Source organism: Ambystoma mexicanum, chromosome 6p (assembly GCF_040938575.1).
Source record: "Ambystoma mexicanum isolate Mex_15411 chromosome 6p, UKY_AmexF1_1, whole genome shotgun sequence".
Taxonomy (NCBI): Eukaryota; Metazoa; Chordata; class Amphibia; order Caudata; family Ambystomatidae; genus Ambystoma; species Ambystoma mexicanum.
The window spans coordinates 1,460,179,887-1,460,204,383 of NC_090935.1; the positions used below are offsets into that span (position 1 = coordinate 1,460,179,887).

The 24,497-nt window shown below is 46.8% G+C and overlaps 1 protein-coding gene across 1 annotated transcript in view; it reads right to left on the bottom strand.

Annotated features, from left to right (window-relative positions):
- LOC138510848 (low-density lipoprotein receptor-related protein 4-like) overlaps positions 1 to 24,497 on the bottom strand; it is a 495,073-nt gene that overhangs the window by 310,800 nt on the left and 159,776 nt on the right. The window contains exons 4-5 of the mRNA XM_069626521.1: positions 11,135 to 11,336; positions 10,893 to 11,057 (exon numbers count right to left, since the gene is read on the bottom strand). Coding sequence (XP_069482622.1) covers positions 10,893 to 11,057; positions 11,135 to 11,336 — 367 coding nt within the window. The remainder of the gene's footprint in view (positions 1 to 10,892; positions 11,058 to 11,134; positions 11,337 to 24,497) is intronic.

Sequence of the window (24,497 nt, forward strand, 5' to 3'; positions counted from 1 at the left end):
CGAGTTGTTGGATACCACAGATGCAAGCTTGGATGAGGGCTCTCTTCTTGGAGCGTACAGAGAGCCGGTATTCCTGCCGTACAGGAAGTACGCCATTTCCTCTCAGCCACCCTGCACTTGCGTTTAAGGGTGATGAGGTCTGAGTCATACCAAAAGTTGCACTTGGCTTTGGGCTTCAAGCGGATCCTCATGACAGGGGCAAGAACATCAAGAGTATGAGATATAGCTGTCTCCTCCTTGGCTACCTTGCCCTCTCCTCCTTCATCTTAAGCCCCCCTCTCGGGCTGCTTCTAGACCGCTGCAGGGCATACCTCTGATATGTACCCCTCCCCGGAAGTCTTTGCTAGATGAATGCTTTGCTAAGAAGGCCAAACCAAAGAGCAACACTACTTTCACAGTGTAGTTTAAATACCGCAGAAAAACGCACATAGGTGTGAGCCCTGTAAAGTAGGAAAAGGCCTAGGTATCACAATGCAATCTAAATATTTTCACAATGCACTTTAAATAGCGAAGAAAAACACACCTAGGTCTTAGAGTCCTGTAAAATGGGAAAAAGGCCTAGGCTTCACAATGCAGTTTAAATACTTTATTCCAGTGTGGCACAGGCTAAGCACAGTATTATTCTAGTGTAGGTATAGGTTCATGCTGCAAAAAGATTTTTATAGCATTATACATATTAGGAGGAGATAAAACAGGCAAACAGAAATAAGAGCCTTGCAAATTTTCTGCGCTAATCCGAGAGGGATATATACATAAAGTATCAGACAAAATACCCTGGAAGGTGCAAGGCTTACCTTACTGGAACAGGTGTTGAAGTACTGCTCATCCTATGCGCACATCTTCTGCATGCTGTTGTAAGCAGCAGTGCCTGGTAAAAGTGTGAGGCACTTCCCATGTTGCTGCCTGGCAAATGTTCTTGATGGGCACTCCGGACCAGAGAGCCGCAGTGGCAGCCATAGCCCTTGTAGAATGCACTCTAGGTCCAGTTTGCAGAGGCCTGTTGGCCCTCGAGTACCAAATGTAGATTGTTGATTAAATCCACCATGCAATGCCTTTTTTAAATGGATTTTCCCTTTTTGGATGGGCCAAAGGCAACACAACGCATACTTGTCAACCCTACAGATTTAGGCAGTAGACTACTGCTTTTTAAGCAGACCTACCACCTACAGATTTGGGCAACAGATCCTACTGCTTTTGACAGTGGCAGGTAATTTATGTGACTCTAAAGCAGTGCAACACATTAGTCTGTCTGTGCAGTGGGCTTGTAGGTGACCACTTTGATTGGGCTCAGACCAATCCACTGACTGGACAGCTACGTGACTCTGTCCTGCATTCTTGTTGATACAACTCTTAGGTGTACCACTAGTTAAGGCAAATGGCAGAGCGTACCACCATCACACAGCATTTGCCCACCAGACTGAGGGGGTATCAGTCTCCATGTCATTCTGTGTTCAACTTGCACTGCAGGACTACACATGTATTGCATAGGCTGCTGCTACAGAGCAGTGGCAAACTGATTAACTTCTGTCACGTTAGCTACTTGAATTTGGTGTTCTTACCATTCAGAATATTTTCTTTTACATTTTAACATCTTTCGATGTTGTGCTATTTGTTGGGTTGTGTATTTTAGAATGCTCCATTGGTGCCAACCATGTATGTTTTGAATTTTCCTATTATGTCATCGTTATGCAAATTATTATTTTTGAAACCTGAAAAATCCTACATCTTTTTGGTCACAGAATGTTGGCAAGTATGAAAAAGCTGTTCAGTTGATCTAAATGCTTTTGTCTGGTCTAACATCCAGGGAATGTAGGGCTTTCTCTGCTGGTGAAGTGGCGTTTTGAAAGAATGTAGGCACAGTTATGGTTGCATTCTTGTGAAATTCCGATGGCACTTTTGGGATGAAGTGAGGATCTTTGCGAATCGGAAAGGAGGAGGATCTACTACTAAAGCTTGTAGTTCCAAAACTTGTCTAGAGAATGTAATGGCTATTAAGAATGCCACCTTCGAGGTCACAAACTTGATGTTCGCTGTTGATAGAGGTTCGAAAGGAGTTTGCATAAAACCGTCCACGACGAGATTCAGGCTCCACACCGGTGGAATCTTTTTCTTTGGAGGAAAGGTACAAAAGAGACTTTAAGAAGTCTTTGAGTCGCCTGTCGCTGTAGAGGATGAGATCCCCTTTTCTTTGTGAATCTAGACATTTCCGCCAAGTGCACCTTTATGGAAGAGAGGGCTAGACCTTCCTGTGCCAATTTGAGAAGGAAGAGAAGAACCTGTTGAGGTTTTATGGCTAGTGGTTGCAGGTTGGGATGCTGTGTACACCATCTACAGAACCTTTTCCATTTGTGGCTGTAGGAAATGTTTGTGAACGGAGCCCTAGCCACTGCTAGAATGCATTGGCAATCTTGAGGGATGTTTAGTAGCCGAATTCTGAGTGGTCAGCAGCCACGCTATTAATTTGAGGGAGCCGGGTCGTGGTGCAGAATCACTCAGTCTTCTTGCGACAGAAGATTGGCGTGAGATCCAAGATGGATTGTATTGTCTATTGCCAGTTGAAGGAGGTCCGAGAACCAGGTCTGTCTGGGCCAGTACAGGCATACCAGGATTATCATGCTGTGATTTGCGTATCATCTGTATTGTCTTCCTGATGAGGGAACAGAGGAAACGCATATATGAACATTTCTGGTCAATGGGAACAAGTATGCGTCCTCCTGAGAGTCGGGATGAGGGTTCCTGCTCGCAAATATCTTGCACTGCTTGTTGCTTTGAGTGGTGAATAGGTCCAGAGGAGGATGGACTCATGTCAAGAAGATTTCAGATATCTGGTTGTTTTGTAGTTGCTATTCGTGGGAAGGCGGCGATTCCCTGCTGAGTGTATCCACTTGTTTGTTTTGTATCCCCGGGAGGTGGAATACTTGAAGCATAATATTGTGAATGGCCCAGTGCCAAATGGTCTGTGCTTCTTGGGACAGTGTTTGACCATGTGCTGCCTTGTTTCCTCAGATAAAACATTGTGGTGGTGTTGTCCGTGAGGACTCTCACCACCACATTTTTGATTATAGGGAGGAAGGATTTCAGAGCCCAATGTACCGCCCATTGTTCCAACACATTTATGTGGAGGACTGATTCTTTGGGAGTCCACAGGCCTTTGACTTGGTGTTTGTCCAGGTGGCCTTGGATCTCACCAGGGAGGAGTCGGTCACAATCGTGAGATGGTAGTTGAGTTCCACCAGCGGCATCACCTTTGCGATGTTTTAGGGGTATGTCCACCATTTTAGTGCAGCTGAGGGAGTCTGAGTGATGGCGATGTTGTTTGACCGGGACCCCTGGGTTTGGGACCATCTGGTGGCTAGAAACCTTTGCACTGGTCGCATGTGTAGCCTACAATGGGGAATTAGCGGGATGCAGGGAGACATGGTCCCTAGGAGAGCCATGTATGTGCTCACTGTGACTCGCTTGTTTGCAGTGAAGAACTTTGCTAGGGTTATCAATTGTTTCACCCTGTCTGAAGAGGGCCTGACAAGACTTTAGTCCGTGAGGGACTGATCGCCCAGGAACACCAAACCTTTGAATGAACTGTGCACGATTTGCTGTAATTTATTGCAAATTCCAATTGTTGGAGAAGAGCTTCCGTTTGCCTCAGAGAAAACATGGTCTGCTGATATGTTGGACCTCGAACCAGCCAGTCGTCTGTATATGGGTAGACTTGGTGGTCCTGCTTTGAGAAAAGCTGCTACTGGTAATAAGAATTTAGCATTTGTATAGCACTAGCAAACCTCCGGTATCTGAGCGCTGCTTATTACTACCCATGGTGTGCGGTGCTCATTTATCGACCTCAGAAGGATGAAAGGCTGAGTTTGGCCCTGCCGTGTTCGACCCTGCATTGGCATGCTCTGCACGGATGTCAAAGCAAGCACTCTACTCACTGTACTATCTGACCGGCACGTGTTGCTAAGCATTTTGTGTACATCCTGGGTGCTGATTTTAGCCCGAATGGAAGTACTTGAAACTGGTAGTGGCTTTCACCGACCTTGAACCTGAGATACTTCCGGTGTCTTGGATGTATTGGAATGTGGAATTATGCATCCTTGAGGTCTAACTACGCCAGATATTCACAAGACTGTATACCCTTTATGACGTCCTCAGGTGTCAGCATCTTGAACTTCTGCCTTTTGATATTTGTTTAGATTTTGCAAGTCCAGGATAGGACGCCACTTCCCGTCTGGTTTCCTGAGGACTAAGTACATGAGTATACGCCTTTTCCATTTGCCAAAATGAGGAACCCTTTCGATTGCCCATTTCTTTAACATTTCACGCACCTCCTGGTGTAGAATTTGAAGGTGTGGGTGTGATACCTTTATGGGAGGTAACAGGATTTGTGGGCGTTTGAATTCCAACAAGTGGCCGTGCTGGATGGCATCTAGCACCCACCTGTCCTTTGTTATTGCTTTCCACTTGCTGAGGAGAAACGCCACATTTCCTCTCACCTGTCTGCCCCTGAGGCACTCATTGTTGGGAATTGTTCTGCCTACCTCAGAGGTGGCTGAAACGCACTTGCGCTGTCCTTGGCGATACTCCCTGCTGCGCTGGGAGGATTGGCAATTTCTTTTGTAGACCTGGAATAGTAGCCAGATCTTTTGTAATTCTTGTCATCTCTTGAGGATGAGAATCTGGAATTACCCAAGGCTCCACGAAAAAACCAAAAGGATCACCTGCCCTGCTGGGAAGTAAGAGACCTAGCAGTGTCAGTGCTTTCATGGTCTTGAGGGCCTCATCAATCTCGTCACCAAACAGATTTCCTCCTTGGAACGACATGTCGACCACATTGTGTTGAACTTCTTGCCAAAAATCAGTGCTACGTAGCCATCCTTGCCTTCGGAGTACCACACCATTTCCAATTTGTTTGAACCCTGTTTCAGCAAGATCTACAGTGATATTAATGCTGTGGTTTGATGCTTGTTCCCCTTCACGCACCAGCGTCATGGCTCCTTCCTCTGTTGCTCCGGTAAGTGTTCTAATATAGGAGCCAACCGATGCCACATCTCTCGATCATATCGAGCCACTATAGCAAGGGCGCTTGCTGCTTTGACAGCTGTTGCACCAATGGTGAGCACCTTCTCACCAAAGGAATCAACTTTTCTGGCCTTGTCTGGGGGAGTGGCGCATTTGTGCTGCGTACGAGCCTTGCGACTCGCCACCGCTGAAACCACCAACTCTGGGGCAGGTTGTAAGGTGAGACTTTTTGTGGTATTTCAGGTGGCTTAGACTTTTTATCCAGACTCCCCTTAATGGCCAGCTCTGTAAATGGATGTTTGAGAGTGCGAAGACCCTCCTGCCAAACATGATCTAGGATGGGTATGGAAAACAGTGCTCTCCTGCGCTTTCCCATGTGGTCAAAAAGGAAACCATCCTTTTCTTCTTCAGGGATTAAGCCAAACTTCTTGGACGCTTTAGAAACCATGGAATGGAAAGGCCCAATGTCATCTGGAGGAGTGGGTTGAGCAGGACTACCCTGCATACCTTGGTCTGGGTCATCCGCGACGGCTCTGCGAGGTGATGACGAGGCGGTGGAGATTGTGTCTCGTGGACCAGTGTCTTGGTCCGTGTATATCAATTCTCCCTCTTCTTGATCACTTATATGTGGACTATGTCCTTGTGGAAGTGGAGGTCTAGGAGGGGATTGAGCTCGTCGACGTTTGTCTTGGGCCTTTGAGGGATGGTTGGCCTGTATCCCTCTGATGCTGCTGCCCTGGTGTGCCTTGGTCTTTTCAGCATACATGAAATGGATGAACTGGATGTGGTTGCGGGGGTGGCAGCCTGACATTGAGCTGTCCCAATAGTGACTGTAGTGTGGAAAGCACTTGCAGGGAGAACAAGGATTGCGGGTTTAGGAGGGGGTATTGCAGATTCATCTCTGATGCCCACCCCCTCACTTCCAGCATATTGAAAGAATAGCAAGAGTGCACTGTGTGTGATGCCAAGTTGTCATCCCAATACAGCACCGAAGATATGAATGACGTTATGCACTCAGACAGCCATATTGAATGTACCCCCATACTTAAGTGGTGGAAAGATGTAGGCATAGACCATTGGCCATAGAAGAGCCATAAGTGCACAGTGCAAAGTGACGTCAAAGGGAAGACATGAGGACATATGGAAACTATATGCAGATATTCAAAGAATGAAGGTTGCAATTGAAGTAACAAAGTAATCAAGTGTAAAGAGATGAAGAAATCGTCTATTGTTGAAAAGATGACTGAAATGAAGTTCAATGAATGTACATATGCAGAAACGCAAGGTAGATAAGACATATAGAAGCTTGCTGCAATAGAAACTATAACGTAAATAGGAGCGGCCATGATGCAAAGATTAACGTCGGCTCGTGTTCAAACTACCTCAGAAACAAACCGAGGCTGCAGGGCTAGGAGACACTGCATAATCAGCTTTGTGCGAAGAATAAAAAAATATCTGTTTTACTAAGACCAAGGATAACGCATCAGGACAAAGTGCACAGGATATGCTATGAACTAAGGGAACATTTCTCTTTGATGAAGCGAAAACATCTGCAAATGCCAAGTAGTGGACAATTAAAGATGCCTAAAGTATGCAAGGTGGAACCACTAAGTCTCCAGAGACCAAGAGGAGAAATAGCACCCAAAATAATTAAATGAAATAGCAGTAAATAAAAGGATGAAATGGACAAATTTGTGATCTAACACGTGGTGCAAGAACAGAAGACAAGGTATATTCATTAGGCCTCAGACGAAGATAGTAGAGTACCCTGACTCCCTTAAAAGTCCCAGAGAAGAAAACAGTCAGCAAGGTCACCTATAAAGGAGAAGCCTTGGCTTGTGGCCTAAATGATTAGATACGATAGGCTAATTGACCAAAGTGGGCAGTGGATCGACGTTCTCTGGCCCTTGGTTTGATTTCAAGCTGAATGGCCAAGGTTGGGAGACTATGCCAACCAATCATGAGTGGCTATGAAGCAGCATGCTATACAGTGTTGCAAAAGCCAATCTGCAGTTAGTATTTTGCTATAATCACTATAATCAGTATTCTACGTATTTTAGGGGTAGTTTGAGGCATGCCTACTAGATAAAGGGCAGCCAATTATGTTATTAACATTTACACATACTTTACACGTATATATACGATACCTTGGCCAATCCCTCCCCTCAATAGGCTTTGTTGCTTGCTATGTTGTTGCTTGCAGCTATTACGTAGGATTACGTCATAGCCGACGTACACATGGAGGTATAAAGCCCTAGTGCAACTGAAAGTGAAGTTCGAGTGCGTGGACTACATTTTGTTTTCCAGATTGCCCTACTTTATTTGAGCTGACAAAGTAGTACTTTGACATATTCATTGAGTCTGCCCGGTTATTTGGGTCTGAGATCATTATTGGTAATTCTATCGAGCACATGAGACGATTCAAGATGCTATTGCACAACTGCTTCACCTTACCTTACTTTTCTGTTCAATGTGAGTGTAAAGGCCTTATGAGAGACTCTCATATGAATGGGGTTATCTTGAACTAAACACATTGCTATTAAGTTCATTTGCTGTGCAGCTTTTGGCAAACTAAGTTTCCCAGAACATGGGTGGAGTTGCTGGGCAAACAATTTGCTCTTCGTTGCATGCCCACGTACAAAAAGGTGCTTTCCTCTAGCACGTATGTGGCTATGCCGGCATCATCTGAATGGAATGCTGAAACACAGCCTCGAATTGAAGGTAAACAGCTTGCATTAATCACCTCTTTAATTGCGCTGCAATCTGCTCGTACTGCAACGTCACACTGGCAAACGTCCCTCTCGTTTCCCCCTCCAGTGCTTCTCTTGATCACTCTGATCGAGATGGCCTGTTGTGCAGATCCGATCTTTCGCAGATAGGATCATGACCAGCTACTCATTGGCGCTGCCTGTCATGGTACTTGTCCCTAGTCGCCAGTGAAATACTGCTTGTGGGACGAATTAGAGGATCACTTTATTATTCTTCACTGCCCCACCAGCATCTTTCCTTCAACCACTCTTCATAGCTCTCGCTCACCCTCCATCATTCTATCTCCCTTCATTCCACGTTCTGATTCCACTCACACCAGGATCATACAGTGACCTTCACTGAAGTCCTGTTAAGAAGCACAAAGAGATCTGGGAAACCCTCTTCCAGTACAAACCAGCCCCATTGACTCGTTCTTGGGTGGATGGCCCCTGGAAGAGTCTCAACCAGGCTTTAGCTCACTCTGCTTTCCACAAAGGAGAAATTTCCATGCACATATCAGTCTTTGTCCCAGCCATAGGTAGACCGGCACCAAAATGGTTGGCAATTCACCTCTGAACCAGAGTACCAACAGCAACCCCAGACGTGTCCCGGGAGAGCCTGGGCGATTCAAACTGGGCAAAAGGACGAGAAGCTGCAGAAGCACAACAGCAACCTGGCGGACTCCACAGTTTGGCTAAACCGAGTGCAGCGTGAGGCAAAGGCAGCAGGAAGGAAGGAAGCAGTGGTGCCACCGCAAGGTGGTGGACCGGCTGGTCCCAAAACTGTGCGGACACCGCTGAGCTGAAGGAGGGCATGCAGAGATGCTGCAGGATTCGTAAAGACAGTGGAAAGCTTACAGGCCATGAATGCAGAAATCCACAGCCTCTTGAAGAACCAGCGACATGTCCCAGTGAGGTAACGGGGAACACAGTAGACCCAGTAAGGGAGTGAAACCAGTAAAGAACTGTGCATTGTGCATCAGCAGAAAGCTCCCTCGTCCCAATAGCAACCCTAACGCTGCTGGTGGAAACAACCATAAATGATGCATCGGGAGAAAGCTCCTTTGTCCCAGTGGCATACAAGCTACTGGTAGTAAAACATGTACTGATCCACGGTGGAGAAAGCAAAGTGTGACACCTACTATAAGGGTGACCAAAGGCAAGAGGGAAACCCAGTCGACCCTGCAGGAAAAGTGGGAAGAGTGACAGATGTTGCTTGAGAGTACTGGCATACCAAATAAGACTACTTGATCAGGAGAAGGGAGGCATTCTCCCGATTACTTAAATCAGCCTTTAAAGCCAGAAGATAAAAGTGGAAAGAAGAATGCTTTCTGGCAACTTTGTTGTTAGGAATTGTGCGATTTCAAAGTGGAAGCTGCATGACCAGGAGAAGGGAGGCATTCTCCTGGGTCTTTTGAGAACTGGATTTGGTCACTGGTCCATTAAGCCAAATTGTGATTTTTTTTGTCAAGAGGAGCGAATCATCCTTATGATAATTATCTATTTTCTATTCTAATGGTAGACATAGGACTGACTTGATTTTGACGTATCCTGAGAGCCACTACCCCAGTTATTTATGAGTTCGATATGGTTATCCCCAAGACTTTGGGTCAGTTAAGTTTTTGAAACACCTTAACAAAACACTTTTAAAATGCCACTCTTTTGCGTTGGACTCCTGCTGTTGACACCCTCCCACAGTACTCGCACCATTTTGCAGCTGCTAGGCTCAATGGTCAGTTATTACCACTACTGCTGTGACTGGCAAATGCCTTTCCCATGCCTGCACAAAACTGTTAGCACTGCCAATGTTTGTTTTTTTGTGCCTTTAAGCACAGGGATTTGTCTAAAGCACATGCACATAAGTAAATAAACTGCCGGCACATTTATTTCAGTCATATGTTTGTAAGCTATGGCCAATTCCATCTTCACATTCGATAAGAACAATTAAACCTTTTTTCTGCATTTAGGACATTTACACATTCGAATTAACATAGGAGAGCCTTGACGTCCCAGCAGTGAAAGGCCACATTGCAAACATCCATGGAGAGGCGAAAAGAGCACAGCCCATGCCCAATTACTCGTCTACTGATACAACCCTTTGGGTTTAGATGAGGTAGAGTAAAATGAGGCCCAACATTACACAAATTACATTAAAGAAACAATGGCCCCATATATTATGGCTGATCAGAAAAGGATTACGGAGTATCAGGTTTTGAAAGCCAATTTACCATTACATTTCGATGGTCTGTGTAAAAGATTGTAGACCTGCCCTGTCCTTCAAATGTCAATTTGGCACATGGGTATACACACAAATGTCTAACAAGCATTGGCCACCTAATGATCAGTCGTTATCCTTGCCACCTGCTTGTGGATTGCAAAGGAATTATTTTTCACAATTCTGTTTTAGGTTATCCCCTAAACACTGCGTTCTTAGTCTTAAGAAACAGGACTTGACACTTAAAACGATACTTTACCAATCCAATCTGGGCAGCACACCTGCTCAATATGGTTATGATTACAGTGTGCGGGAGTCCGATTGGCCTGGTCAAGGGGAGGATGGGAAGAAGTCCGCCAGAGACCTGCAATACTGAGGTGGATGATTAAAAGACGAAAGGGAGCAGGCAGTCTTGTGGGAACAGCGGATGAGGTTGTGGTTCTATACATGTTAGAGCAAACACTTAGTATCTAAGTCAAACTTCCTTACTTTTTTTCTGTTTTATACAGTGCCAGACAGGCAAGCGTGTATCATTTAACTACGCAATTGAAACAAAGTAATAATGAAAGTTGGCAGAGTATGTAGGGAGTAATTAACAATTATGACTAAGCTAGGTGATGTTGTGTCCCCTTTTGTTGTTAACTAGTGTTTGTTGTCAGGGAGCTAAGTCCCATTTCTATTGGTCATATTTTCTGTGGGCTGTGCTCAGGTGTTATGCAAGAGGCAGGGCTACCGCCTCGGCACGCACCTTTGGCGCTGATCATAAAGATAAGACGCACCATACTGCGCTCCTTTGTATCATTTAAACCGACATAATTGATCTGTATCATTGTATGACTTGTGACAAAGATCGGCCAAAGAATACAACAGTTGAGGGATGAATTGGGTAGCACAAGTGCAGTTCTCAATTATACCTTTAATCCATAAGGCTGCCCACGGCGCTTGATAATGGGAAGAGTATTTTTGCCTGTAAGCTTGTCCATCTTCTGTACCGTTCTTGTTTTTATTTCGGACCAATACACCTCATTTTCAAACACAGTCAATGAGAAGGGACTCTGGATTTTTTTCAACTGAATCACCTTGGAAAAGAGAAACTCATTTAAAATCTGTATTGTTGAACAGGCAGTAAAATATATGAAATTGTGATCAACCATACCTTGATATTGGTTCCATCCAGATTGGCAGAACTAATGCAGTGAAATTTGTCGTCGGACCAAAATATCTTCCAGCTCAGGAGGTCGAGTGCTAAACCGGTTGGCCAGCCAAGTTTCTCTTTAATAAGTACTTTTCTATTTGTGCCATCCATGCCAGCCTGCTCTATTTGAGGAGGGGTGCCAATTTCTGACCAGTACATCAATCTGTGGGAACAGGAAGAAATGTTACATTACATTTTAACTGCTTGTTTTCTTTCCAAATGAGCAAAGAAATCTCAAAATGGAGTGCATGATATTCAATTAAAACAAAGGTTCATGAAACCACAAATACTATTCCACTTATTCTGAAATAGCGTCCCTTGAGCAGGAAATTGAATAACTTAGTGCTGGCAAAAGAATCAGTGTATGCATGTTTGAAGTGTGCAGTTGCATACATTAAGTCTGTTGAAAGCTTAATAGTGCATCTTATTTTTTTAACCACAAATAGTTTAGATTTTATATGCGACCTGCAAAAGCCCAGTTAATCGAGATATGTACGTTCTTCTGAGCTGGACTATATTTTATCAGTATAGATCACACATCACCACAGAAAAGGTGATTTATATTACCACACTAGCGGTACCATACAGTGTTGCCCGGGTATCACACACACACACACACTAACAAAAAATATTGTTAAAGGGCTGTTATGGTTAAGTTGCGCTACTAAAAACCTATCCCCTTTACTGAAAAAACAATGCTAAAAGGAAGGTTCTGGTTACAGTGCCCTACTATAAACCTATCAAATTGACTGACAAAAAATGTTGTTACAGGGACGTTATGGTTCAGTTTCCCCACGAAAAACCAATCAAATTCAGTGCAACAAGTACATGAAAGGAAGTCTAATGTTCCTTTCATGTACTTGTTGCACTGAATCCGAACGTTGCTTTAGCATAGTGTTTTCTGTAAAGGTGACAGGTTTTTGGTAGCGCAACCGAAGCATAACATCCCGTTAACATTTTTCACTGAATCCTTGGGTGCCCTCATGACAAACCTGTAAGCCCAAGATCCCCTGTGTATGTATCCATTTGTGCTACCCCTTCCCTTTCCTAATAGTATCTGTATATCTTAGAAATTAAAGGTGTACATGTTAAGTGTTGGTGAGTGTGCGAGTGGTTTTTGTTTTTGCGTTAACATTGCATGGTGAGTCTGTGGCGCACATGTAAAGTCCGAGATGGCTGCAGGTAAGCAATATGGAGGTTTGCTAGGGAGACTGCACCTGGCAGGTGTATGTACAATCGCAATGCAGGTATCCGTAGGACTCCAGTGCTGGTCTCATGGCTGCATCTTCTAATGTACTTTTAATTAGTTGTGGGAGCGTATGTCTGTCTGTTTCACAGCTATGCGCATGAGTAGGGCTTCCTCTTTGTGCTGGTAACACCACCCCTGCCGCCAGCCCTATGCATTCCACGCAGTCCTGGCGACTACGTTATTTGCTGTGCAAACCTACCAATTTATGGCTGCAGCACGCCTGGCTGTATGAGGCCCTCTGGAAATGAGGAACAGCAACCTCCAGTATACGCTGGGCGTGTTAAATGTCACATTAATTTGACTGATGTGCTGCTTGCCTTTCTATGACCCGTGAAACAGACACACCGTCTCTGCAGTGATCACTGTAACGGAAAGTGGCAAAGGTTTGCATGCGGGTCGTAGAGTTGGAGAAAACATTTAACTGCAGGTGTGACTGTTTGTAGTGAGTCTGCAAAATGGCAAAGCTGGTGCGGCTTGGTCACTCACATACAAGTGCATGTAAATACAAGTAAGCAAACAGCAGATGCTTTGGATCGCAAATAATATGAGTGGTGGTTTGAAAAGTACTGTAGCTGCATGGGACGCGCTGAATATTATCTTCCTGCTTCACGTAATGAAGCTGCGTTTCTCCTTGTTGTAAGCATTCTTGTATTTCAGAATGTATTCATCTCAGTGAATGCTGGTCCTACGGCTTATGCGGTACCATCAAGTGTCTGTACTGCATGTGACGAGAACTGAAGTCGAAACAATGCACCACTGGGCAAGGTACTTCCCTTCCAACAATGCAGTAGGTTAATTTCATAAACCGCATTCTCCACATCTGCTCCTGCCAACAACGCTCTTAGGGCAGCGGATCCTTAAAACATCTTGCAGACCCTTACCCTGGCAAACGGCATTTTATTGTGCATGTACTGCAACGCGCTACTCTACGGAGGGAAGCTACTTGGAAGTGCCTGGGAAGGGTCGGTCCGGGAGCAGGACAATGACTGCCGCCTATTTAAGTGAGGCCCACCCAACATTTCCCTCTCTGCACGTGCCCTATGTTATCCCTGTAGGTGGTGCCCCTTCCGTACAGCCCCTTGTAACCCCCAACACAGCCCCTTGTAACCCCCGACACAGCCCCTTGTAACACACGACACAGAAGGAAAGGAAGGCTCCTTTCCTTCTGTGTTGTGTGTTACAAGACCAACATAAATAGAAAGCAACTGGAAAAAATGGAATTGCCAATGAACGGCTGCAGGGCACCGCACACCGTATACGCTCCACAGAATGTGTTCTAAATAAGGGAGGTGTGGCTCTGTGGAGAACACTGTAGTGGAATCGGGTAGAAGGAGCTGGCTGTAAAAAAAAAAAAATTCTGCGTTGCTGTATGTTTTGAAGCATGTAAGTGCGCAACACCTACTACACAAATTCTTCCTGTACTTCGAAGAAGGGCAGCAAGGCATTTTGGATAGGTCGTGCAAAAATCAGAATGGCAGGAATAGTTAGATGAACGGTATTTGTGGGAAATACTCTTCGTCTTGTGAAACATCATATTCCCATTTCGGAAGTACGACATTGGCACATGTCGTAAGAAGGCACACTTCTTCACAATGTACCGCGCTTTCTCCATTTCTGGACCAAATGAAAAATAACGCAGCCACATCTGTCTCTGCATAGTGCGCTAAAAAATTATGCAGGAGATCGGAAACATACCTAGGACCTGGGTAAGTGCCTCCTTTATTGCAAACGGCAATGAAACTCCGGTATCATGTGAATGTTTCTCTCCACAATGAAGAATAATAATGTCGGCATGATCGCACGTCACCAAAGCCTCACAATGACAAACCGAATTCAGTCACTTCACTGCAGGTACTCCATACCAGAACAAATCCACATGATAGAATCCAAAATGAGCAGCCACTGCATAGTGTTTTCCATTCAATTTTAATCAATGCATTCAGAACTCCCCAAAAACCGTATGATGTGGCTTGTGAAACAGCCATAACCGCACCGTCTGCATTTTTTTCGAAAAATACACTGTGTACCACAGTCTGTGCGTACAAACCACACCCAAAAACCTCATTGAGCAATCCCCTAGCCTTCACAGGGCCATTTCTATGGCCGCCATCTGCAAAAGGTCCGGATGTGACACATGCAACCCTGCAACAATCGCATGCGTGTCCGCTGACTTATCGTGCTGTGGGAGTGGGAGAATACATTTCAACCACGATAGGGGTTTTCGTTTGTAGTGGTGGCTCTGAAAAGAGCCTTTTTTAAAAAAGTTGCTTCCATAGAAACACCCATTTTCTGGTTTTTATAAGTTTTTGTTTTTTGTAGTTCGCCTCACGTTCTTACAATAGCGTCTTTAGTGCAGCATGTAGATTGTAAAACAAAATATAATTGCCACTGGTTGTCAAAGACATGTCATCTGCATTAAAAATGTGCACATATTGCAACCCTATGTTCTCATTCTCACACAAGAACATCCCAGCAGCACTCAAGAAGTCACACATGCTTCTATTGATAAGACCCCTTCCGACCTCTGGCTGGCAACAACATTCATTGGAATAGTCCCATACTAGTCTTGGTAGTATACAGGAGAAAAAGCACCTTCGCAGTGGGAAAAATGCACTTCACTGCTTTCATCAACTTCTTCAGTTGATGGTACACACATGAACAAGCCATGGAACCAAAATGGAAGGCTCCATAGTGCACGACCACAACATGTACAGTAGCGAAAGTGGCCACTCGTCGACATTCTGCAAACACAACGCCAAAACTGCAGACAGAGAGACTGCACCACAAAGCCTCCACTCCCTCCAAATTGAAATTGCCATAAAAACCTTTTGTTTTATACGGTATACTGGAACAGATCTAGCACAAAGGCATCACCCACGATGAAAACTGTGCGTCTCTCCAAGTCTGCGAGCCTCACTACACAGAGTAATGAAAAAGGGAATAGTTTCTTACCTGTAACTCCATTTCTCCAGCATTGGTATCTTTCATGGATTCACATGCTTTGAATATTCCCCGTCGTCAGGCTGGGAATCCCCGGTACATTATATAGACCCTTTCCCGTAGGAAAACTTTTTCGACGCTTATGTGTCCTATCCACCTCGTTTTGTATCATGCGTGCCCGTACCGTCAGGACGTCATGATATAAATACAGGCCCCGCCCCCGCGCTCCCTCAGATTTCGGCCCCCAAAGTAGTGGGGAAACCGGTTTGCATGTTCAGGGGAGGCAGGTGGGCGCATGTGAATCCATGAAAGATACCAATGCTGGAGAAATGGAGTTACAGGTAAGAAACTATTCCCTTCTCCAGCATTGGATCTTTCATGGATTCACATGCTTTGAATAGATTACATAGCAGTACCACCCCCAAGAGGAGGCGTGCATGCAAACCCATATACTTTTTTCACAAAGGCCGTTCCCTATGATCATGTATACATCAGTAATAGTTAACATAGGAAAACGAACCACATACAGTCATAAATTCCACAGGATGCAACCCCGCAGCCGGGGCTTACCTTATTGGAATAGGTGTCGAAGCACTGCCTGTCCCATCCGGGTGTCTTCGGCATGTTGCTGCGACAGGCAGTAATGGCGGGTAAAGGTGTGTGTAGCCGCCCAGGTAGCCGCCATGCAGATGTCCCCTAGAGGGACTCCGGCCCACAGTGCCGTCGACGATGCCGTTGCTCTAGTTGAATGAGCTCTTGGCCGTCGTAGAAGAGGCTTCCCTGCCCTGGAATGGCAGTACGAAATGGTAGATGACACCCATCTTGATAGTCCTTGCTTTGAAATGGCTTTTCCTCTAGCACCCAACCCATAGGCCACAAACAGCTGTCTCGTTTCTCTGAACGGTTGCGTACGATGAAGATAAAACTTGAGAGCCCTTTTTACATCCAATGTGTGTAGCATGCGCTCCGCTCCCGAGCATGGCTCCGGAAAAAACGTAGGCAACACGATAGAAGAGTGTTTATGAAACACCGAAGGAGCTTTTGGTATGAACTGTGGGTTAGTGGCTAGGACTACCTTGGTCTTGAAAAATCGTAAGTATGGTGGGTCCACCATTAGAGCCTGAACTTCTGAAATACGTCGGGCTGAAGTGATGGCCACCAGGAAGGCCAATTTCCACGACAGAAACTTTAGAGACGATGATGACATTGGCTCAAACGGAGGTTTCATAAGAGACGTTAAGACCAGATTGAGGCTCCACTCCGGTGGAAATTTCTTCTCTGGAGGGAAACTCCGAAAGAGGCCTTTAAGGAAGTGCTTAATCAGGCGGTCGCTGAACAATGGTGCCGAGTGCCGTCGACGAGTAAACCTGGAAATGGCTGCTAGGTGTACTTTTATTGACGACACCGACAGGCCCTTTTGAGCTAATAACAGCAAGTATGGAAGGAGCTGTTCCGGCCTAATCGATTGCGGGGCCAAACCTGGTTGATCCTTACACCATTGACAGAACCTTTTCCATTTGTACGCGTATGAGGCGTTTGTGGAAGGTGCTCTTGCCGCTTGCAGGATACGTCGACAGTCCTCCGGAATCGTTAGCCGACCAAATTCGGCGAAGTCAGGAGCCAGGCCGTCAACTTGAGGCTGTCCGGGTCGTGATGCCAAACGACACCCTCCTGTCGAGACAGAAGGTCGGGGGTCTTCTGGAATCTCATCGGTTCCGCCGCCGCTAAGTGTAGTAGGTCTGAAAACCACACCTGTCTGGCCCAGTATGGGGCCACCAGAATTACCCGACATGGATACCTGAGGATCCATTGCAACGTCCTCCGGACAAGGGGAAAAGGAGGGAATGCGTACAGGAATTTGTTCGTCCATGGGAATGAGAACGCATCCCCCAGTGAGCCCTGCTGAGGCCATCTGCTTGCGTACTGATGGCATTTCTTGTTGTTCTTCGTTGCAAACAGGTCTATGGAAGGGTGTCCCCATTCCTTGAATACTTGTTGAAGTTGTTGGTCGTTCAGCACCCATTCGTGAACTTCGTTCATTTCTCTGCTGAGGGCATCGGCTTCCACGTTTTTCACTCCTGGTAGGTGAAACGCTAAGATTTGCATGTTGTGTTGCAGGGCCCAATGCCAGATTTTCTGTGCCTCCGTCGATAGGGACCTGGAACGTGTCCCTCCTTGTTTCCTCAAGTAGAACATCGTAGTGGTGTTGTCCGTCATGACACGCACCACCGAGTCCCTCAGTTGCGGAAGAAAAGACTTCAGAGCCCATCGCACTGCTCTCAGTTCTAGCAGGTTGATATGCAGGGAGGACTCCTGCAAAGACCACTGGCCTTGTACCTGTAACATATCCAGATGAGCTCCCCATCCGCTCAGCGATGCATCCGTCACCACCGTCTTTTGGAACTCTGGTTCCAGTAGAGGCATCCCTTTCGTTAGATGAGTAGACACTTTCCACCAGCCGAGTGCTTGAACTAGTTGTTCGTCGACGACCAGTCTGTCGGACCAGCGACCTCTGCTCTGCGCCCAACGGTCCGCTAGAAATTCCTGGCAAGGCCTCATAAACAGACGGCAGTTGTTTATTAACGGAATGCAGGACGACATGGTCCCTAGCAGGGACATGTACTTGCGCACAGAGACTTTGGTACCGCCTCTCCATTCCGACGCCTTGTTTTGAAGTTTCTGAATTCTTTCGCTGGATGGTTTCACCAGGCTTGTGTGTGTATGAAACTCCGCTCCTAGAAAGACCAAGGTCCTCGAAGGCTCTACTGAGGACTTGTTGAAGTTTATTGCGAAGCCCAGTTCCTGTAAAATGGACATTGTGGCTCGTAGACTGTCTCGTGTTTGTTCCTTGGATGACCCTCTGACTAGCCAGTCGTCTAGATATGGATAGACATGATGACCATCCTTCCTTAAATGGGCCGCTATAGGGGCCAAGCACTTGAACGTCCTGGGGGAGGACTTGAGCCCGAACGGGAGGACCTTGAACTGAAAATGCTTTCTCCCGACGACGAATCTTAAATATCTCCTGTGTCGTGGGCGTATTGGGATGTGAAAATAAGCATCCTGAAGGTCTAGTGATGATAGATAGTCCATGGGTTGCACCGATCTGATAACCTCTTGGAGTTTTAGCATTTTGAATTTTTGGCTCTTTAGCCACTTGTTGAGTACCCTCAGGTCGAGAATGGGCCTCCATTTGCCGTTTGGCTTTTTGACAACAAAGAACCTGGAATAAACTCCTTGGCCTTCCTGTGCCACAGGAACTCTCTCTACCGCCCCTTTTCGCAACATAAGCGCCGCCTCTTGTCGTAGGATTTGGAGGTGGGGCTGTGTCGAGAATAAAGGAGGAAGACGCGGAGGCTTGTCTTTGAATTGCAGCGCATGACCCATGCGAATCGTGTCTAGGACCCATCGATCTTTGGTGATGCATTTCCATCGGTCGAAGTGATGAGACTCGACCCCCCAGGACGTTCCGAAGGCCGTCATTGGTTGCTGGTTTGCTTGTTCTTCGTTGACGACGGACCTGAGCCTCGCCGCCTGGAGGCTTGATAGTCCCTGCTTCCACGTGCCGACTGGGACGCTCGTCTGAACCCTTGTGAAGAGTACGAGGGCCTGTTAAATCCACGGTCCCTCGAGGCTCCAAAGCGGGAGTTTCCAGAAGCACCTCTGAAAGGGCGAAAAGAGCGAAAATTTCTACCCGTTTGAAGGGCGCCGAGGGACCTAGCAGTATCCGTGTCTTCTTTCATCCCTTTCAGCGCTTCATCAACCTTTTCGCCAAACAGGTGCTCCCCTTCGCATGGCATGTCCAGGACTTTGTACTGTACTTCAGGACGGAAAGTAGTACATTTGAGCCACGCTTGTCGACGAAGCACTACTCCATGGTTGATTTGTTTGAAACCAGACTCTGCTAGGTCAACTGCGATATTAATAGCGTGGTTCGAGGCCTCTTCGCCGTCCCGCACCAGTAACATAGCTGCTTTCCGGTGTTCGTCTGGCAGGTGTTCTAGGATAGGGGCTAATTTGTGCCACATTTCCCTATCATATCGTGACACGATCGCTAAGGAATTGGCTGCTCTTACTGTCGTCGCTCCGACCGAGAGCACCTTCTTTCCAAATGCGTCCTGCCTCCTAGCCTCGCTTTCCGGTGGCGTTGAACATTTTTGCTGGACCCTGGCCTTCCTAGCCGCTGCCGCCGACACCACCGAGTCAGACAGAGGCTGTGATGTTAGACATTTTGGAGTGGACTCCGGAGCTTTAAACTTTTTCTCGATCCGTCCCTTTATGGCTGGTTCCGAGAACGGATGGCGCATCGTCTTGAGACCTTCTTGCCACACGTGGTCAAGGATTGGGATGGCAAATACCGATTTTCTCCTTTGACCCATATGGTCAAAAAGGAAACAGTCTTTCCTCTGCTCCTCAGGAATCAAGCCGAATTCGGAACACGCTTTCCCCATCATTGCATGGAAGGCTCCCACATCATCAGGGGGAGATGGCTGTGTCTGGCTCCTCGTAGACTCCAATTCTACATCCGAATTCCATGTCGGGTCCCTCGACGGTGACAGGGAGATGTCTGACCCCGAGTCATCACGTATAGAGTCGGACTCCGACAACTCACCCTCCTCCTGAGCTCGAGGACGATCTTTCACCGCCTGGGGAGCCGATGGGTGATTCGTCGACGAGCGAGCCGTACAAGTTTGCTCGTCGACGGAAGGTACAGACAAAAGTGACGATGACGTCCCAGGTTGAGGGAACTGGGTATCCAGCCGCTGTAGTAGCTTCTGAAGAGTATTAAGCACATCCAGAGACAAAACTGTCTGGGGGGTCAGTAACGTGGATGATATAGGTACCATACCCCCGCTCGCACTCGTCGCCGTCGTCGTCGACGTGGAAGGCCGTAAGCCTAAATCCGATGGCTGCAGAACCATGTCACCTTCCCCTTCCGCCGAGCAGGCCGTGTCTGGCTGCAGTAAGACCTCAGGGGGGATCGGGTCATAGACCTCAGGCAGCCAAGCCATAGACTGAGTCTCCGTCGACGAAGGAATCCCAACCGCTGCTGCTCGAACGGTAATAGGCTTCGTCAATGACACCGAGGTCGACGAGGAAGTCGTCATCGTCGAGCCCTTAGACTTCGTCGTCGATTTCGATGCCGACTTCCCGGCTGAAGCTTCTCGACTCACGGAAGACCTGGGACGGTCCCCTGAGGAGGATTTAGACAGCGCTAGCCTCTCCGTCTTAGATGATGAGGAGGAGGAGGGCTTTTTATGTGATGAGGAGGATCCAGCATGTTTCCCCTTATGCTTGTCCTCAGCGCAAATTTCTGCTGGCCGCACCTTCTTCGATGGAGGCTCCGACTTGCTCCTGGAGGCCGTGGAGCCAACTTCCGAAGCCGGGTAGGCACCCGCTCCGTCATTAAGCCAGTCGACCAGCCTTCTTTTATGGTCCTTAAGGGTTTTTTGGGAGAAACCCTGGCATATCTCACATGTATCCGCCGTGTGGTGCGGGTGGAGACAGTAGATACAGTCCATGTGGCCGTCTCCTTCATAAACCTTTTTGAGGCCACAGGTTGCACATGGGCGAAATAACGCCTTTCCAGACATAATTCTCCAGAATTTGAACTTCGCTTACGCGAAACAGACAAAAAAATAAAAAACAACCTAGTTTTCACTAGTAGTAAACACGAGGATCCCACTGCTTTGAAAGACGGTTGAAATCTGAGGGAGCGCGGGGGCGGGGCCTGTATTTATATCATGACGTCCTGACGGTACGGGCACGCATGATACAAAACGAGGTGGATAGGACACATAAGCGTCGAAAAAGTTTTCCTACGGGAAAGGGTCTATATAATGTACCGGGGATTCCCAGCCTGACGACGGGGAATATTCAAAGCATGTGAATCCATGAAAGATCCAATGCTGGAGAAATATATTGCCGCCCTTTCCTGTGAGGCACACCCTGAGCACCCGATTGGGGAATCCCCACAGTGCCATTTCCATTGGCCAGCATGGCGAGAAGTGCAGAATGTGGCACGTGCGCTTCCCCAAGTACGGCGCCCCAGTAAAGCAGGAGCAGTCCTTCCCTTTCCACTATTTTCTGTCCCTCACTACCTCATTGGGTACCGTTACATAGTTACACAGGCATCCACCAATGGCATCCAAGACGTTAGCATCTAACACTGTCACTTCTGTACAACACTTCATATGTACCATTACACATTCAGCCTCCAAGTGCTGTGTCATTGGATAGCACGTCCAGCAGAAAGTTCAGTAAAAAAAGGAAGATTTGTGCATCAATATACATCCACATGAGCACCCATCACCACAAAATGGAGGTATGAATACTTTTTCTGCGGTATGTTTACAGCTCCGTTATAAGTGTCTGTGCACACAGTATCTGCCACTGAACGTCCATTACGTTCTTAAAAAGCCTACTGTTTTTTTTCTCCCATCCACTACCAGTAAGTGGCACTTAAATTGTATATGCTTGCAACGTTTCCATTTACCCATATCACCCATTGTAATATCGAAACAGGAACTCCTTTCCTTTAGACAATACTACACATTTATTTCCCCACTAACCCATCTCCTACATACATTGTAAAATTTTGGCACCAAAACCAGCACTGAATGTATGTTACCAACCTAAAACAAGGTCCGAAAAGCTGTGTCTTCACAGCTGTGGTTCTCTAAGCTGGACTATTGCAACAGCCTCATTCTAAATCTGCCTGCTTCTACTCCTTGCCCTCTGCAACTCATCCAGAAGAGAATTGCACGCCTTGTCCTCAAGCCCAGGGATCGTATCTCTCTGGGACTGAAATGTCTGCACTGGCATCCAGTAGCTGCGAGGAATAAGGTCAAAACCCTGTGCATTATGCACAAGGCATTCTGGGCCCTGGGGCAGCAATACCGGCAACTCTCACTTCCTAAATCTCTGTGCTCGAGCTCTTTCCCTCATCCGCCTCCAACTCCTTCAGGGTCTCAATGCTTCCGCAAGCAACCAGTTGGTGGTATATCTCTTTCTTCGGCTGGAGCCTCCCTCTGCAACAGCCTCTCTGAAACTTGAGTAGAACCATCGCCGGTTCTGGAAGCACCTCAAAACCTTTCTCTTTGCCTCTGCTTTTTTTCCTCCTCTGCCCTGATGACTTCCTGGCTGAAACTGATTCTGCACTGGTTACCTGGCCACCCTCTGATCTTGGCCCCAAGTTCACCTCCCCGCAGGTCGCACCCCTGCACTGGCTTTCTGGCGAACCCCACACTTGGGGACTTTTTTCTGTATCCCTAACAGTTCCACCACCACTTGATGTCTGCACTTATCCTTGCACTTGTCACCATTGGGCCATATTTTGTTTTACTTGTCATTTTTTCTTCTTCCAATGTACTGCAATTTCTCCTCCCCATGCACTTGGGCGATCTGAGCGACACCTGGCCTAGTAGGTTCGTTGTCTCCCCTCTGTTCCCCCTCCCTTGCCTCGTCGGGCCTTCAAAAACCTGTGTATATGCACACTATAAATGGCGTATCATACAATATCACATCTCATACACACATCGCATCCACACAGGATGCCTGCCACTTACCTTGTACACTTCACATAATTTTTTCCGCAGCACCCCATTTACTGCAAACTTATGATCGCACAAAAGCAACACTAAGTGTGTGTTATCAACTTCAAACAAGTACATACAGTGCATGCATACATACATACAGGATGTCTGCCCCTTACCTTGCACACTTCCACCATGGCCTGCTGAATCTCTCTGTACAAAGAGACCTTCTACCACAGTTTTTCCATAAACACAAACCAAAACTTTATTGAGCAATCCCTTAGCCTCCACACTCCCATATCCATGGCGACCATCCTGAAAAAAGGCTGCCTGTGGCACGTGTAATCCTGAAACTACTGTAGAATCTGCTGAGTTATCGTGCTAGGAGGGGGGGCCTGGGGGGGGCGGAAGAAGTTTGAAACAGGTTAGGGGATTGGGTCTTTAGAGGTCCCTCTGAAAAGAAGTGTGTTTTTTTGGTTTTTTTTGTGCTTACAAATAACCTTTTTTGTTTTTGTTCTTTATCTGAGTTTCTCTTGTTTGCCTCCTTACATTGTTACAGGATTGTCTTCAACACTTTTTGCACTGTGTAAAACAAAACAGCATTGCCAATATTAGTAACAAAATGCCATTTGCATGGAAGTAGTGCAAATTTCGCTCATTAATGAGGTCATAGTCGGTGGAGAACATCCCAGCAATGGACATAACTTAACACATGCGTCTGTTTATCAAACACCTTCCGACCTCTGGCTGGGGACAAAGTACACCAGCATGGACCCATGCTCTTCTTGGTGGTATGCTTAAGAAAACCACCTTGGCAGTGGGAAAAATATGTATCACTTCTTCCATCAACTTCTTTAGGCGACGGAGCAAACGTCCACACGACATGTACCCCAAATGTAGAGCTCCATAATGCAGCACTACAACATCAACAGTACCAACAGAGGCCACACATCAGCAAAGGTCAACCATACTGCCCTCTGACAGTGCCCCAGAAAGCCTCCACTCCTTCCAACGCAAAATTAGTAGCCATGCCTCTGTGCGGCATACCTGTACAGATCTTGCACAAAGTATCACCCACTGTTAGCACTCTGCGTCTCTCCATCTCTGCCTGCCACCCTCCCTACACAGCCTAATGGGAAACATGGTACCGCCCCTTCCTGTGAGGCACACCCTTGGCACCCGATTGCCTAATTCCCACAGTTCCATTTCCATGGCCACCATGCTTAAAAGGGCAGGATGTGGCACGTGCGCTTTCCCAGCTACAGTGAGGGCCGCGCCCCAGTAAAGCAGGGACAGTCCTTCCCTTTCCACTCCAGCCATGCATCCAAGGCTCTAGGCACTCACACCATAGTAAAACCCATGTTTAAATGATCATGTCATGTGCAATCCAGTCCCCATCTATAATGGAGCCTGCCAGCTTGCACCCTGGCCACATATTTGCATGCAAGGCTGCATAACATTGCGTTGGGTGTGTTGAACGGTATGTAGGTGGCTGTGTACATGGTCCATATTTTACATGTTTGATGCTGAGCACTTCCTTTCATGACGCAATATCTTAAAGCACTTCCTAAAGCAAGGGTCTTACCATAGAAAATGGTCA